This window comes from Cydia pomonella, chromosome 20, assembly GCF_033807575.1.
Source record: "Cydia pomonella isolate Wapato2018A chromosome 20, ilCydPomo1, whole genome shotgun sequence".
NCBI classification, from domain to species: Eukaryota; Metazoa; Arthropoda; class Insecta; order Lepidoptera; family Tortricidae; genus Cydia; species Cydia pomonella.
The window spans coordinates 2,650,633-2,667,590 of record NC_084722.1 but is presented as its reverse complement, the minus strand read 5'-3'; the positions used below and the strand labels follow the sequence as shown (position 1 = coordinate 2,667,590).

The following is a 16,958-nucleotide window of genomic DNA, read 5'->3' as shown; positions in this document are numbered from 1 at the left end:
CGTAAAAATTAGCTTTAGAGCAGCTTAATTTGGCGATGTCTACAGGAAAGACAAACGAGTTAAACATACTATAATAACATAATGTGTATAACCCAAGATAATACCTACTTTTTATAAAACCTGCTGAAACGCATTGTATTGGCTGTTGTATTTATAAATGTTGTTATGTATTTTTCATGTCTCTATATGATGTTACTATAAATGTTGTATTGACTTGTAAAAGAGCCCTTGAGGCCTACTTGCAGAATAAATTTTTGAATTTTGAATTTTTGCATCATTTTGGAAAGTAGTTACGTTATATTATGAGGCTACTGGAAAGGGAGAACATGACTAAAATGAACGTTAATATTTACAAAAAAAACCTATTGAAGCTCAAAGTTTGGCGAATCAAATTTTCGCATCTGAAGGGCGTACCTAGAACAGTTAGATTGCGTTTACTGTTTTGTACACGTGCGTTTACATTTAGGTAGATGTAGAGACACCGCCTACTTGTAGGTATAGAATGGTATAGATTAGATTTTATGTGTAGAACGGGAACGCGCACTAGATCTCTAGCCAAGGTGACCCTCGTTAATCATGATCGATAATAACATAATTATAATTGGCCTTTGATTCTATTACAGACATTGATGTTACCGATCTACACATTATTGGAACCACAAGATCAATAACAGAATAACAACTAAAAATTTCAACCATTTATTTCTTAAATAACAACAATACAAATCAGTTTTTCTATTTACACAATGGGGTTGGCCGGTCGAAGTATTAAACAGATGGCGCCATCATAGCTTGCCCTGTCAATCCCTAGAATTGTGTCAAATTCTTGTTTTTTTTTTGGAATTTAGTGACCTGGATTCCAGTACTTTAAGCCAAATCTCATAGAACAAAACTAGAGACAGGGGCAAGCTATGATGGCGCCATCTATGCAAACCTTTGACAGTTGCCAACCCCATTAGTTTTAATATTTGAAATAATTTGAAGTGGCAGAAACCCAAAACTTATTTTTAGGTTAAAATATTGTGTGTGGGTACCTCAAATAATTTCAACTACATCTACACCTGAGACAACAAATAATATATGATTACAATATAGGCATATACAATAATACAAAATATAGTTTTCTTCCAACAGTCTTTAAAACATAGATCGAACTGAGACAGAAAAGTGCAACCAACTTTTATTCAAATATTTAAAAAAAAGATCACGCAGCAAAGTACATGCTAAAAATTAGACATATATATTGTAAAGGAATTGTATAGTCTAAAAAAAAATTTATCTCCAGTTTGACAGCGCTGTTACAACGATCACAAACGTTTGTGTTATCCGGATTTTAAATCGTCAATTTTCGATAGTCTGAATTACCGTAAAATTTTGCTTAAACTGTAAACCTCTCCTACAACTAATAATTATTTGCCAAAAACACTCAAAAGTTGCGGCAAATTTCGTTGTGGCCGTTAACAATTCATCAAATACTAGTATTTACTCCTTTTAAAGTTAGTATTTTTATTGCCACAATGAAAAGCATTTGTACAAAAACTAAACATATTTATTTATCGTCTCAATATAATATATCTACAGTAGTTTTGAGACTTCTCGCCTCCAAAAACATCTACACATTCACACGCCAGGCGCTCAACTAACATAATTTTAAAAAAAATCACTGTCAAATGAAAATACATTTGTCATCGACTCGAATTAAACAGTTTGCCCAAGTCAACACATTATCCGCTGCTTAACCTCTTATGTGTATGGTCCTGATCGAATTTTTAGTAATGTCTTTCCACTTTTTCAAATAAGATTTTTTCTAATCAGCACAACCAAACTTTGAACCCGAGATTTTGACCACCACACACATGAAAGGTTATGGCTTTACAACCATTACAAAAACAGAAGGTATAAAATATGATCAGTTAGTGTTGCTATATAAGCAAAAGCAAAAACCTGTGCTAAATATTTTGCAACTATTATGGCAACTCGCAACAGCGCCTAAAACTTATTGCACTTTTAAAAACAATTAAAATGTATTACATTTGTACCAATTTAATTCTGAAATGCAACTTTTTTCTCTGGCAGCTTAAGACATTTTTTTATGATGAGTTGACTGACAAACCTTACGATATTAAATATTACAAATAAAAAATATGAGATGCAATATATATTTTCTCAAACTTGCTATGAAATGATGACATGACTTACGTCAAATTAGGTCCGGAAATACTACATATCAGGTGCGATGAGTGAAGATGATATGTAAAGGAATTTCATACTGCCTTACACACCTAGGACTGTAAAGTTGTGACACAACGTCTTGGTATCCAACCATCAACTAGCTTCAGTTAGCTTGGTACGGGGATTTGTTGTGCATATTCGTTGCTAAGCAACGGCGGTGGCGCATCGCGCAGGCGCGCGGACTTACGCGCGCAAGTTTGTACACCGCTGATACAGTGGCGAGCCGAGTAGGTCGCCATAAAACAAATTGACTACAATTTTTTGTTTTAATTGCAAGTTTGAGAAAAGCACTATACATATCTCGGCGAGAAACGGGGTTGCCGGCCGCGTATATTACTATATATCTACTTGGCCTGCAACCCTACGTTTCCCGGCCTCTATTGTAATGTACTATTGCAATTCTAAGAAGGATTTGGCTATTATCAAAAATAGTCAACTCAATTCTGTTTTGTGTAAAAAATAGAGATTTGCTTAAGGCACTTAATATACAAAATTATTTTAAACAGCTTTAGGTATCACAATTATGCTACCATAACATAACATATTCATTTAATGACTATGATTTGGGCTATAAGTTTCGAAAAATAAATTTAAATTTTTGGTCTTAATGTATTTTCGAAAATATATCTTGACTTTATATATAAGTGTTTGTCAATAAATATACCCCTATCGGATTTAACTCTTGTTATTAATATCAATTCTATTTCTGTAACAAATTGACACATAAAATGGTCAGAAATAACTTTCGATTGACTTTGAAAATGACGACCACAGACTTTGAAAATGGCACCATAAATGTAAGAGGTTCTATGAAGATATGACGTTTATTATGGTATTACCGATACCAGTGTTGGCCGAACGTTAATTAGAATTGACAATATTGAACATTAACCATTACAAATTGAACCGTAAACCGTTACGATTTACGGTTCAATTTTTAATGGTTAATTTTCAATAAGGTCAATTCTAATTAACTTTCGGCCAACACTGATCGATACCCTAGCGCACAAATATAAAGTTATTACAACCAAATTTTTCGCGTGATTAGTCCGACTGTAAACTAGGGTATGGACACTTCGTCACAACAAAGTCTTTGCAGAGTTCAGAAGCAGTTTAGATGTACTCTACTAATTTATTTTTTTAACGGACGCCACGTCACCGAAGTGTCTTAACTGAAATTGAACTTTATGCATAATCCACCTAGGTCTATGTTGCTCTGTGGTCTGTAATAAATTAATCCGTCTTCGGCGTTGTACCTACGGTGCGGATATATCCGTCATTGGCGTCAAAAAGGTTAATCAATTGAAGTTTCACATCAATTAAGTTATTTGAGCATAGACTTCACGATTGTGGCACCAAATAAAGCGTCAATAAAATGAGTATGAAACAGTATACCACCCTACCACCAAACTCATTCAATCATAATTCGTTTAAATATAAATGTAAGTGGCCGATCATAAAATCCGGCCGATCGTAAAGTTCGTTTGTAATGGTCACATATAACCAGAAACAGGAGCCCGCGGGGCACGAGAAAATGATTTTCACGATTCACGATATGCCTAAGAATTTCATGATCTTGCTAATTTTACGATCGGACGCCGGCGTACATAAATCAAAGTCTTATTCATTGTAGAACAGTACTCAAGCAAAATAGCGTAAGTAGATAGCTCTTTACGGCGACATATTCTATGGTAACTAAAATAAATTGACTAACTCTTGACAACCAGAGGTACCCCATAATATACGGACCCGTAAAGCGACATCTATGTCAACAGTCAGCAGATTTTTTTCTTACTTAACAACTGTTCTACAATAAATAACTCTTTGGTATAAAATAAAACCTACGCTAAGTCGCCATAAGTTATATAGATGCGGCCAAGGTGCTCACAAATATCTGAACGCGCCTCTATTGCCATGGCGTTAGTGCGTGTTCAGATATTGTGAACACTTTGGCCGCTCCGATATATCTGATGGCGACTGTACTCCTCAATATCAACTACTTATTGGCGAATAGATCAACCATTGATTCGTATTTCTTCATATCTATTGACATATAGAAAAAGCATTCGGAAATAGGTCTATTAAATCCATCACAGCGGGTCATTAGAGTCCTCGGCGAGCTCGGCCGAATTTCACCTTCCCATTCAAACGGAGTTTAGTTCTTATTTTATAACTACTTGTTGGATTCTAATGAAACTTTGCACATACAATAACATAAGGTATATCTATGCCTGTAATTAGTTTAAAAAACAAATTAAATATAGCAAAAACAGGTTACGTATGAGAAACTTAAATTTGCTGTATTTTTTTAACTATGGCAACATCTATGGCTACATCTATTACAGGACTAGATATACCTTATCCTTTTGTAAGTACAAAGTTTAAGAGCAATCTAGCAAGTCGTTTTAAAATGAGGGCGTAATTACATTTGTATGGAGAACCGAGCTTACTGGGGACCCTTAAGTCATAAAAATAAATGATATACATACTGATTTTCAACAAGTTAGCACTCAATAAGATGATTATTCAGATCATGTAAACAAATTTTATTTTAAAGCCATAGAAAACATGGGTCGAAATATATAAATCAACATTTTGCCTTTTTGGAGATAAGACAGTGTAAGTGTTAAGTAAACACCATAATTTCATAGAAGGTTGATATTTAAAACAACACTTGCACCGTCTGTGATATTAACATCGCTGCAAACTTAGCTTGGTCTGACTCTATAATCATCTTGTAAACTGTTGCTTAATGAAAAAAAACTGTATCAAAAAGTAATAACTAAGCTATTACTCGTAGACCTGTATAAAATGCAATTAGAGAACGTCGAAGGTGTTAGTTTATGCTCATATGGAATTGAAAAACTATTAAATTAATAATAATTAAAAAAACCCTATGCACAAAAATGCCTTACATCATTTAGGAAAAGAGCTGATACTCTTCAAACTGCTGGATCGATTTCTATCAAACATAGCTAAGAACCATCGCAAGGAAACTCTGTTTCCCGTAAACCGCATTCTAAAAATCGGTCCATGCGTTTGAGAGGTACAATGCACGGCAGTAACAGACTTGATTTGACCGCTGTGTCGGTGGGCATGATGTAATTTTTCTTTTTACATAATGGACATATTTAGAAAAAAGTACCCATAACATTTCTAACTTTCTGCATAGAGAAATAAGTAAGCATAGAGTGCTCACTCCATCAGTCACACATCAGTTTTCTTACCAAAACGCTTATTATTTTCGTAGGCGACATCTAGCGTCGAGTAGCGGATTTAGCGGAGTTAGCGGAATAGATGTCGCCACGAACGGAAAGTCTAATGCTCAACGATTTTCAGCTAAAATTATAACCGGATTAACCGGAACTCCTTCTGCTTATCATACTAGTTGTAAATTGTTGAGCACTTTTCGTCAGTCGCGACACCCGTTTTAGTAAGAAAACAAATGAATGGAGTGAGTACTTTATGCTTTCTGTCAAAAACAAGTCGATAGACTTTTTGATGGTGGAACCGTTTTGCTACGTCCAAATATACAAAAAAAACATGCAGCATATAATATTTCCCTTATTTTTGTTTTCCTTGATTTCAAACATTCATGCAAATGTTAACACATTCAATGCCAGCGACTGCTACGCGCTACAAGCGAGATAGCAAGCCGATAACACGTGAAAACCCGTATGTAGCAAAAAGCGACTGCGGACTGAGCGCCCGCCTGACGGGTTGCTGGCAATGAATGTCTTAACTAGACGATTTCCCTAAAAGGGAAGGGAAGGGAAGTTTACCTTTGTACATGAATACAAAAATATATAAAATGTATCCCATTGAAATTATTTGAATAAGAAAACAAATTAAATTGTCCGTTCCCTATACAAAATGCTTGTTCAATGCATAGAAAATTGATGCCAAAATCTAGGCATTTATATGTGATTTCTTTGCGAAAATGTCTACCGGGATATTTCATATGATTTTTCCAAATCAGTGTTGGTTGAACGTTAATTAGAATTGAACATATTGAAATTTTACCATTACAAATTGAACCTTAAACTGTAACCGTCCGTTACGATTTACGGTTCAATTTGTAATGGTTGATTTTCAATATGGTCAATTCTAATTAACGTTCGGCCAACACTGTTCCCGATAAAAGGTTGATTCACGAAAGCTGGCACGAATGGAGTGAACGAAAGTTTTATTGTGTGAGTGACGTGTATCGGTATGCAGTCAAAGCCGCCATTTTATTGGTTAATATGACACACAGATATTTCCATTCGCTCATTCGTTCCATTCATGCTCTTGTGAATGGACCTGTAGTTCTACAGTTCTTCATTTCTTCGTAAAATATTTTTAGATCGTAAAAGAAATGTTTTGGTTGCAAGTAGTAGTTATTTCTAATATTTTACATACTAATCGTGGTGGTTTTTCGTACAGAAACTACAATTTGTTCCAAATTGATTTGCTTAAAGGGTCTTTGGTGTAGAAATAAATATTTTGGTAAGAATGAAACTTGACATTTTAATTATGAGAAAATATTTTAACTCAAATAGGCCCGTTCACATCGAGTATCAGAAAGAATGTTAGATACTTAAAATTATATAATTAAGTAACAATGGATTTCGAGTTTTATTGTAATGTCACATAGTCTTATAGGATGCGTATCCGAACTGTAGAGGGCAGCACAGGAGCCCTCTGTTTACTATCGCAAAGTGGCAATGCCAAGATTGAATTTCCGATGTAAGCCACAAGGTGGCAGAGCTTACAACGCTCAACAGAGAGTGCGTGGTCTATATAGCCTCCTAAGTCCCGATGTCCTTTTAAAAGGACAAATTCAAATCGAATTTTGAACTATAATGGAATAAGATTCCATATTCAAAACTGCAAAAATGACAGGGACTCAGGAGGATAGTAGTTTAAAGGTCAAGTTTAAGTATTCGATTTATACAAGCTAGACCCTACCAGGGGTCACCAATCAGTTTCAAATGTAACGTACAGCACAAAATAGGTCAGCGGTCCTGGTGCGGACCGCCGTCCGCCATTCGATGACCCCTGCCCTAAAACTTCAGCAAATCCTTCTGAAACCTTAAATTATCTCTTAGCGACATACTCACAATTAATCAGACCCTTTAACGCCGTATTAGATTGCGACAAACTACAGCCAAACCTGTTAGTGCCATTCAAGATATCATTAGTTGTGGTATTGTTGCAGGAGAGCTGCAAGCTTGGAGTCTTGGGGGCGGCGACGGGTTTGTCGTCGAAGAGATGGAGCGCCGCGATGTCCTCGCGCTTGAAGATGAGGGTGTCCCCGTACAGCGGGTAGGAGCCCCACACCACGAGGGTGGTGATGAGCTTGGGGCCGATGCCGCCGATGGCCTAGTAAAGGATAATTACGGTTACAACCTGCGTGGAGGTGTTTGGATTTTTAAGGATGTCATAGGATTTGACATGAATTCATTCAACCAACACCAGAACATGTCATTAGTCGCATACGTTGACGAAAAGTTCTTGTCTAATAGCAAAGAAAATTTGAAATAGAGGTGGTTTGTAAAAGAAAATTTTGTATCCACACTAAATTTACTGCCACCTTTAGACTCAAACTTTTGGAACGCCATTTGACTTAGATCCTTATTCTTTCACTGATATGTGTTAAATTTGTTAAATATCAAAAAGTGGGGCCATCTTACCGGGCATATTTGGCCTTTGATCTATTAGATGGATCCACTTTTTGATATTTAACACATATCAGTGAAAGAATAATACTCTAATGATATCAAAGTCAAATGGTGTTCCAAAAGTTTTAATCATGAGTCGAAAGATGGTAGTAAAACTTACTGTGGCTACTAAGTTTTCTTTGACAATCCACCTCTATTTCAAATTATCTTTGCTAATAGTCAAGTCAATATTTTAAATTAGTATAGGAAATTATCGGCAGATAAATAAAAATAAATTTCACAGAAGAAAATAATCAAAATGTTGAAAGTATGTAAAATTATCAAAGTATGCAGCATATAAAGTTAATATGGAGTTTCTTATAATATTTTTATTTTAAACCCACGGATTTCGCACCACTACTTTTTGCTCCGTTAATTTTGATGGGAACATTTAGATATAGCAGTTATTTTATGGTTATAGGAGGCAAACGAGCACACGAATTGTCTGATGGTAAGCAATTATGGTCACCCATGGACACCTGGAACATCAGGAGGTTGGAAGTGCCCACCTTTGACAGTACTGATTTTGTCTTGAAAGATTGAAGAGAATACCTCTGGCAGAAAATATTAGAAGCTTACCATCTTAGAGGTGGGTATGTGCGCGACGCCGGCGACGATGGCGTTGGGCGGCGTGCCCACCGGCATGTGGAAGGCCATGGAGCACGCCAGCGTGGCCGGGATCATCAGGTAGCGCGGGTCCATCTTCAATGTGCGTGCCTATAAAAAAAAAACACATAATTAGAACTAGTATAAAATGTTTTACAGCAATCATGATATTAAATTCACAGAATGGTAAAAAAGATCAATCGTGGCACTTCCAATTTTATAAACTGAAAAAAACTTCATTTCTCATGTCAGTTTTATTGCCCACAATGGCGACTTATTGGCTCGGCAATGGCGATTCATTGGCAACGCAATGGCACCTTATTGGTGTTACAATGGTGATATATAATGGCACCACCATGGCCAGTTATTAGGACTACAAGTGCAATATATTGCCGACACAATGGAGAAAATGGAAAATGACACAATGGCGACTTAATGGAACCACAATTTCTAAAATAGCTGACGTAACTATACTAAAAACTGTGTACTTTTCCTACTTCGAGAGTATTATCAGATATTGTATAGAAGTATGGGGTAACGGAACGAACATAAACTCTATACTACTTTTGCAAAAAAAGGCGCTACGAATTATTACTGGATCTAAAAACATACCAGTTACTCATCGTAATATGTTTATAAATCACAAAATCTTTACCGTTACTGCATTGTATTTATATCGAATATGTGTGTATATCTATGTCAATCAAAATAACTATAGGAAAGCTGAAGAAACTCATAATTTTAATCTCCGAAATAAATCGAAATTTGTTCAGACTAAATCTAACTTTATCCACTTCAATAACAGCCTTAACAATATCGCAATCAAAATTTTTAATAAATTAAGTACCGACATAAAACAATGCAGTAATCTAAAAACCTTTGACATAAAAGTAAGAGATTATTTTATAAATAGACCATTCTACACTATTGACGAATATTTTGCCAACGCACTTGATTAAACTGTTCTATGGATACATTGTAAGGTTCACTTTTTATTATAATAATATTTGACATTCATATACCACAAGATTGATGTAATATATTGTAAATAATTGTATATACCCGTATAACTGTATTTGCATGTACATGTACTTATCGCAAATAAAATAATCTGAATCTGAATCTGAATCTGACAATTGTTACTTACTGGCTTTAAATAGCTAATTAGATTAGATTTATTAGCGCAACAATGGCGACTTATCAGCGCCGGAATGGTAGCTTATCAGCTACACAATGGCGACTTATTAGCTCCACAATGACGAGTTATAAGCGCCACAATGCCGCCTTCTTAGCGCCACAATGCCGCCTTTTTAGCGACACAATGGCGACTTAGTAGCGCCACAATGGCGACTTATTGGCGACACGCTGGCGACTTTAAGTGCATTATACGGGTACGGGCATGGTAAACCAAGCAGCGCATGCGATGGTAATAATTTTCACTAACAGAGGTTAGAGTCTTTAAAATTTCGTACATATTATATGCACGAAATGGATTTTTTATTTACGATATCTCCTAAGATATTAATTTCAATTGTATGGTGTAACGTACCATTGTAATCTGTATGAAATGCTTAATACAACTGACGTATTTAATTTGATTATGATTAATACTGTATCCATGAAATAGTTTTGCAAATACCACATATTAGGTGATCTTTTTCTAGATGTTAATAATGGGTATAGTAAGTTTTAAATGGACATACACCATGGCGGACTTTTTTGTAGACTAATGAAAGAGGGTCAACCCTACCATACATTGTTGCTATAGCTCAAAAGGATAGGCAGCATTGTCGATTACAAGCTCCTAGACAGCGTGATTTTTTCCGACATCGTTGCTAACGATATTTCAACCAATTTTCCAAAAAAACCTTAACAAATTATACACTTAAACCTTCCTCAACAATCGTTCTACCGATAGGTATAAACCGTATGAAAATCTGTTCAGTAGTTTTTGAGTTTGGGGGACGTTTTGTGAGATGTAGTGATCTGGCGTTTTCCGCTAGATTTGCGGATGCTAGGTGGCATGACATTCGTGCACGTAGCGAATTGAGACAATATTACGGCTTATTGGCGACACGTTCGCAACTCACCATGTTGGCCAGCACGGGCAGGATGAGGTTGGCGATGGCGACGTTGCTGGTGAACTCCGTGATGAACTGCGTGACCACCACCACGACCAGCAGCACCACGTAGGGCGGCAGGCCCTGCAGGCCGCTCAGCGAGCTGCCGATCATGGCCGACAGGCCGGTGGCCTTGCTGCCCTCGGCGAGGGCGAAACCGCCACCTGGTGGACAAAAACTGTATTAAATAATGTAGGTATCTCACCCCACCCCACCTAAAGATTGCCCGTGTAAGGGGAGTAGCGTGATGTCACGAGACTTTAGTAAAAAAATAATTCGAAAAAATAGTTTAAAAATTCTAAGCACCCGCAACTCAATGAAACGGGGAACTGATTTTAATATAACATGTTAAAACCAAAAAATCTACTTTCAAATATAAAAATCGCATTCAAATTTATTCACCCGTTTAAGAGCTACGGTGCTACAGTCAGCACATACAACACCTCCCTTTTTGAAAAAAAAAAATCAGACGATAGGTATTCACACATAAATCACAGGAAAACGTTTACTACGGTCGAGTACGAGCTCATCTAACAAAATTTTTTTTTAAATATATTGTGTACATAATCCTTAGGCGCGAATCCGACTCGCACTTGGCCGGTTTTTTAACCTTGACTAAGTATCTTGGGTTATGTAATGAGTAAAGTATGTTACCCAGCAAGAAGAGTAGACCCCACGGGATCTTCTCCTTAAGGATGTTCCACGTCACCACGCCGGGGGAAGGCTTTGACTTGGCCAGCTCCTCGTCTGAAAATTAAATGTTTCATAAGAAATACTAATCAAACCATAAATATAGTATATTTTCTATAGATGTGCGTGCGACCGTGATAGACAGAAATTACGCAACGCGACAAAATTAAAAACACGTTTTAACATTCATGAAAACATACCAAAAACAACCTACATAATTTGGTCAGGTTCATTGTTACCCACCATAAAAACGGTGGGCAACAGTATACGTCTACGTCAAGACTTTTTTAGAAGTAGGCAGAATGGACAAACAATAACAGCGCTTTCTCTGCTACTCCCACTGAAAGTTCCATAGCACCATCCCGTTTGATCATTTTCCACCCGCCCCTCATGTCAGATCCAAAGTAATTGTTATTATACTATACACGGTGTTTTTTTAAACATGGCTAAGTACATTCAATCCGTTTCTTAACGCTAGATGTCGACTACGATAATAATAAACGTTTTAGAAAGAAAACTGATGTATGGAACTATGGAGCTAGCACTCTATGCTTACTTATTTCTCTATGCCCTAGATGAATAACTTTGTTATATGAGATCAATATTACCAGTATTTGTGTTTGTATGTTTTGCTATATTCAGTGTTGCCCGAACGTTAATTGTTGTTGTTGTTGCCCAACACTGGCTGTATTCTTGTCTTTGTAAGAACGAAGTTACTTCAAACAGCGCTAAATAAATGCGCCGTAAACAGACGCCTACCATACAAAATCGGCAACAACAAACGCAAAAATCTAAACGGTGAGACAGATAATTTCTTTCTAATTTCGTTCCCAAAATTTCATTACGCTTGGTTAAGTTTTGGAAGAGGAAAATGTCGAGAACGAAACCTCGATTTCTAAGATTTTTACGCAGGATTTTTTTGCTTAACTGCAGTTGTCCTTATCGCTCTAATTTAAGGACCCTCCCCCGTCAGCGCGACGGAGATATTCACCTAAAATTCTCTAATTTGAAAGGGGCTCAGCTGGCATTTTCTCTTAAGCATTGCCATAAATAAAGAATAAAATATTATATATCCTTACATGAAGCTGAAGCGGAGAAGAACTTCAGGAAGTCCATGGACATGGGCAGAATGAACATGAGGACCACGATGAACATGGACGTCACCCCATCTTTCACTTTCCTAGAACAACAAATTTATCTGTTATAATAATGATCTATAATATATTGTGATCAATTCGTATGTTTGAACATTTGAATATTTGTTCCTGATTTATTCAAAAACGTCTAAACGTATTAAGATTAAACTTGGCTTGGATAGATTATAGCTTATAACCTAGATAATATAACCTTCCATAGGCTTTTTATTTATTTATTTATACTACGTCGGTGGCAAACAAGCATACGGCCCGCCTGATGGTAAGCAGTATTCGTAGCCTATGTACGCCTGCAACTCCAGAGGAGTTACATGCGCGTTGCCGACCCTAAACCCCCCTCCCCCTCGTTGAGCTCTGGCAACCTTACTCAACGGCAGGAACACAACACTAGGAGTAGGGTCTAGTGTTATTTGGCTGCGGTTTTCTGTAAGGTGGAGGTACTTCCCCAGTTGGGCTCCGCTCTAGATCTGGAATAACATCCGCTGCGCTGTGCCCTACCACACAAAGCGAGATGACATTCACAATGCCCATACCTCTCTTTTGGACGTAGTTTAAGGACGTACCCGGGTCCAAAGGCTACGTGACTGCTTAACATCAGGCGGGTCGTATGCTTGTTTGCTACCGACGTGGTATTAAAAAAAACCTGGGAAGTCAGATAGAGTTCGTCTAACTCTGCACCTAGTTTAATAGCACAGAATGTGGGAATGTTTTATTTTATTTATTTGGGGTATTAACAGCAATACAATACAATAACTGATGTCCACAAAAGTACAACTAACATGCAGTAATTAATTAGAAACAAGAAATTTCAAGAAAAATAAGTGAGTTAAAAAGCACTTTATACAAAGTAGAAATGGCTTGCGTAACGTGTGGCTGTGTTTTATTTGAGTGGGTGTGTGTGTTATTTCATAGAAAGTTGACGTTTATGGTAACACTCAGTATACTTACATGGTGGTAAGCAAGTCGGCCCAGCCTGGCATGAAGCCGGGCTTTCTGAAGATGTACATGAACACTGCCAGGATGAACAGCCCGCCTGAAACCTATAAAAGACATGAATATATCGAATTTCCACAAGGACAAATACCATGCATTATGTAGGCGTATAAACGTACCTTTTCATGGAAAGTGGCGGGTCCGAGGCTCTTGTACTTCTCGTTGATGACCTTCATCGTGGCCTTGGAGCCGGAGGCCAGCTGCACCTTCTTGGCGGCTTCGCTGTTTGGCCTGAAACATTATGATATAGTGATAAAGTCGAAAAAAAAAAATTAAAAACTTATTTTCGACTTTTAAAGACTTAAGGCCAGCTACACCTTCTTGGCAGCTTTGCTGTTTGGCCTGAAACATTATGAAATAGTGTTAAAAGTCGAAAAAAAAATCAATAACTTATTTTCGACTTTTTAACTCGACTCGAGGCGTACTTACGAGTCTTCAGACTCGATAGCATTCAACCTTGTTTTAAGCTGACAGTTGTTTGTACAATTTTTTTGTAGACAAACTAGAACCCGTAATATTTTTTAACAATGTAACACCAAAATTATTATTTTACCGTTTTATACTCGACATCTGATATAATAAGGTACGACACTTATTATTATTTTATAGGCATGCTACTAAATATTTATGTATATATATATATATATATATATATATATATATATATATATATATATATATGTTTTTTTTTTGTTACATCGTGAATCGTTCGTGATCTGGGTTCTAGCAGAATTATCAGTGCTTCACCCGAAAGAGTGGAGCGTATTACTGAGCCAGAACCCTTTTGTTTTGCTGCAACGCACACAGCACACATTACCTTTTATTGATGCTTTTTGTCCTTTATTTAATTTTTATTTTGGTATTGCTATTGTTTGTATAATTTTTTTGTTTAGTTGTGTGTATTGTGGCAAGCGAATAAATGGTTTATCTATCTATCTATCAAAATAACGGTTTCTGCGTGATTTATGAATAAAACAAAGTTTTTCTATAAATTTAACGCAAACGAATATTCGAAAGTAAATAGATGCGCACATATTTATTTACTTAGTAATAGTGTGTAATGATTTAATAAAACGCAAATGTTTTTGTATGGAAATCGAACCACTTTAATATGGTAACATTTATACCATTTTCCTCATAATGTGCCATTTTAATCTGCATCCCTCTATTATTTTTCATACATTTTTTCACGTATAATCTTTCCCCTTAATATGCGTTTTTGTCGTGTCTAGTTCAATCTCAATTATTCAGCGACAAAAATAGCAATTTTCTTCATCTTCCATACATTTAGTCATACTAATGTAATGTGACGTTACATTACATTATCATTTTGTTAGAGGTGTTTCAATCGTCGAGTGCGAGCGTCAGACTTTAACTCTCATTTCTGACCTTTGTGTTGCTTAAATGCCATGAGTCTCACATAGACATTTGATCCTCAGGAAAATCAAGATCGATTGACATTATTTACAAAAAACTGTCAAGTAGCCAATTATATGATTTTTCTGTCTATTCAAATTTTGGATTTTTTTTATGGCAGATCCTTGGGGATTTATAGGGGTACTGACCTGAACATGCCCATGAAGGTGACCTGCAAGGACACCCAGACTAGCAGCTGCATCAGTATCATGGGCGGCGTGCTGTAAGCCATGAAATAGAAGAAGTTCACCGCGTGGTGGATCTCAGGGAACTCACTGGAAAAGAAACGTATATTTGAATTATAACACTATTTTTATACAAAAAATACACTCGCCTTGGTGCCATATTCAACCACGACCAGTTTTCCGATCTAGCTCTAGCTCGAAACGAAAAAATTAAAGTTAAATAATTTTACCCAAAAAAGTAAAGTTACAGTATTTGTTCGGTGCGGGCCCTAATGTGTCTGGTGTGTCTGTTTCCTTTATGCAGCGAGTACTTCTACTACTGCGAAAAACGCCGCCATAATAACCAATTTCACCATCCTATCCATATGGTCCAAATTCATGGAACAGCCCATGACCGGTGATAACGTTTCGTCACGTCCAAAAAAAAACACCCGTTATTACTACCCGCGTGGCTGCTTGTTCTTCGAATAAGCTGTTTCACAAATTTGAACCTTAATATTATCACGATACTTGTTTTTAACAACTTGATTACTTTGGCATGTGCCGCCTCTCGACTGTGCATTAACAAAGCCTTTCGTTTAACAGATCAGGGCCCGCATCGAAAAAATCATTTCATCAAATTGGGGTCTACAAACTACTGTGCGCAGAGCCTTACTTTTGGCCTGCGGACAGGAAGCTAGAGAACGATATTTTCGAAAAAGTTCGAAAAGTTCAGAAATTCCAGGAAAATTTTACAAGGAATAAGGTAAAATTTTTACAAAAAAAAACAATAATCCAACATTTTTCTATGTGGAAATTCGCAAATTTTGAAACTTTGACGGTACATCAATATCCTCAGGTTACAAAGCTTGCAGATCCCGGAGTGCTGTATCAAATCTCACCTGTCGAATATTCCCTTGAAGGCAGAGTTTGTGGCAGTTCCGACTAGGGTACCACACCCTCCCAAGGTCGAGGCGTACGCTATGCTGAGATAGTAACAGATTGTAATGTCGCTCGGAATTGGGGCTCTGAAAAAAACATTGATAAATATATCTGTTGTTTTTTTGACTTTACTAAGACCAAAGATACATTGATTGAATAAGATGTGTAACATTTGATACAATTTCGTGCTTTAAAGTTGACAGGCAAACGAGATGGCGCTGTACAGCTCCATACATTTTGCGGTAGCTCTTATTGACAAAAGTTGACGTTTGACAATTCAATGACCGAAAAACATATGATACTGTACTGCGCCAGCGCCATCTGTTTTGGATGTCAAACTAAGTGGCACGTTTTTTTCTTAGACTTTACCTTCCTATTAGAATCAATTCTCTTTGCTAAGACCCAAAGTTTGATACCTAAAGTGTGCATTACAGCGCCATGTTTTGGGGTAACTGAAATCTCAAACGTTAACTTTTGACTGCATGATGTACTTGTAAAACCGCATAACGCCATTTTCATGAGCTGTTAAATTCGTAGTAATCATTTTTAGACTTAAATACCCTTCTGCAATCAATATGATGAGATTAGATGATCTGGACAAGTTGCCAATTTATTGTCCAAACAAACATAGTATTTATTTGACGTTATATCTACGAAAAGGGATCATAATGTCGATGTTGTTAACGAAAATACAGATTAAATATTAAAAAAAAAAACTCACTCTTCATCAGTCTTCTCATCCTTCGCCTTAACCTCCTTTCCATTTTCTGGCCTCTTCCTATTGATATACACGTCGCCAAGGCCCTGGGACTCCAGGACTTCAAGAATGGCTTCCACAATGGGCACCATCATTGTGGTGGCGGCGGCGTTGGAGACCCACATCGAGATGAACATGGTCACGAAAGTTAGGCCGAAGTTAAGTCTGAAAGAAAGGATGGG

At 36.8% G+C, this 16,958-nt stretch overlaps 1 protein-coding gene across 2 annotated transcripts in view; it reads right to left on the bottom strand.

The window, feature by feature from the left end:
- Positions 1 to 683: 683 nt before the first annotated feature.
- The window catches only part of LOC133528947 (protein I'm not dead yet), a 75,991-nt gene continuing 59,716 nt past the window's right edge, over positions 684 to 16,958 (bottom strand). For both annotated transcript variants that reach the window (XM_061866465.1, XM_061866466.1), the window contains exons 5-14: positions 16,741 to 16,941; positions 15,980 to 16,105; positions 15,063 to 15,188; positions 13,617 to 13,728; positions 13,453 to 13,544; positions 12,430 to 12,530; positions 11,315 to 11,407; positions 10,631 to 10,824; positions 8,514 to 8,651; positions 684 to 7,596 (exon numbers count right to left, since the gene is read on the bottom strand). In XM_061866465.1, coding sequence (XP_061722449.1) covers positions 7,312 to 7,596; positions 8,514 to 8,651; positions 10,631 to 10,824; positions 11,315 to 11,407; positions 12,430 to 12,530; positions 13,453 to 13,544; positions 13,617 to 13,728; positions 15,063 to 15,188; positions 15,980 to 16,105; positions 16,741 to 16,941 — 1,468 coding nt within the window. In that variant the 3' untranslated portion in view covers positions 684 to 7,311. The remainder of the gene's footprint in view (positions 7,597 to 8,513; positions 8,652 to 10,630; positions 10,825 to 11,314; positions 11,408 to 12,429; positions 12,531 to 13,452; positions 13,545 to 13,616; positions 13,729 to 15,062; positions 15,189 to 15,979; positions 16,106 to 16,740; positions 16,942 to 16,958) is intronic.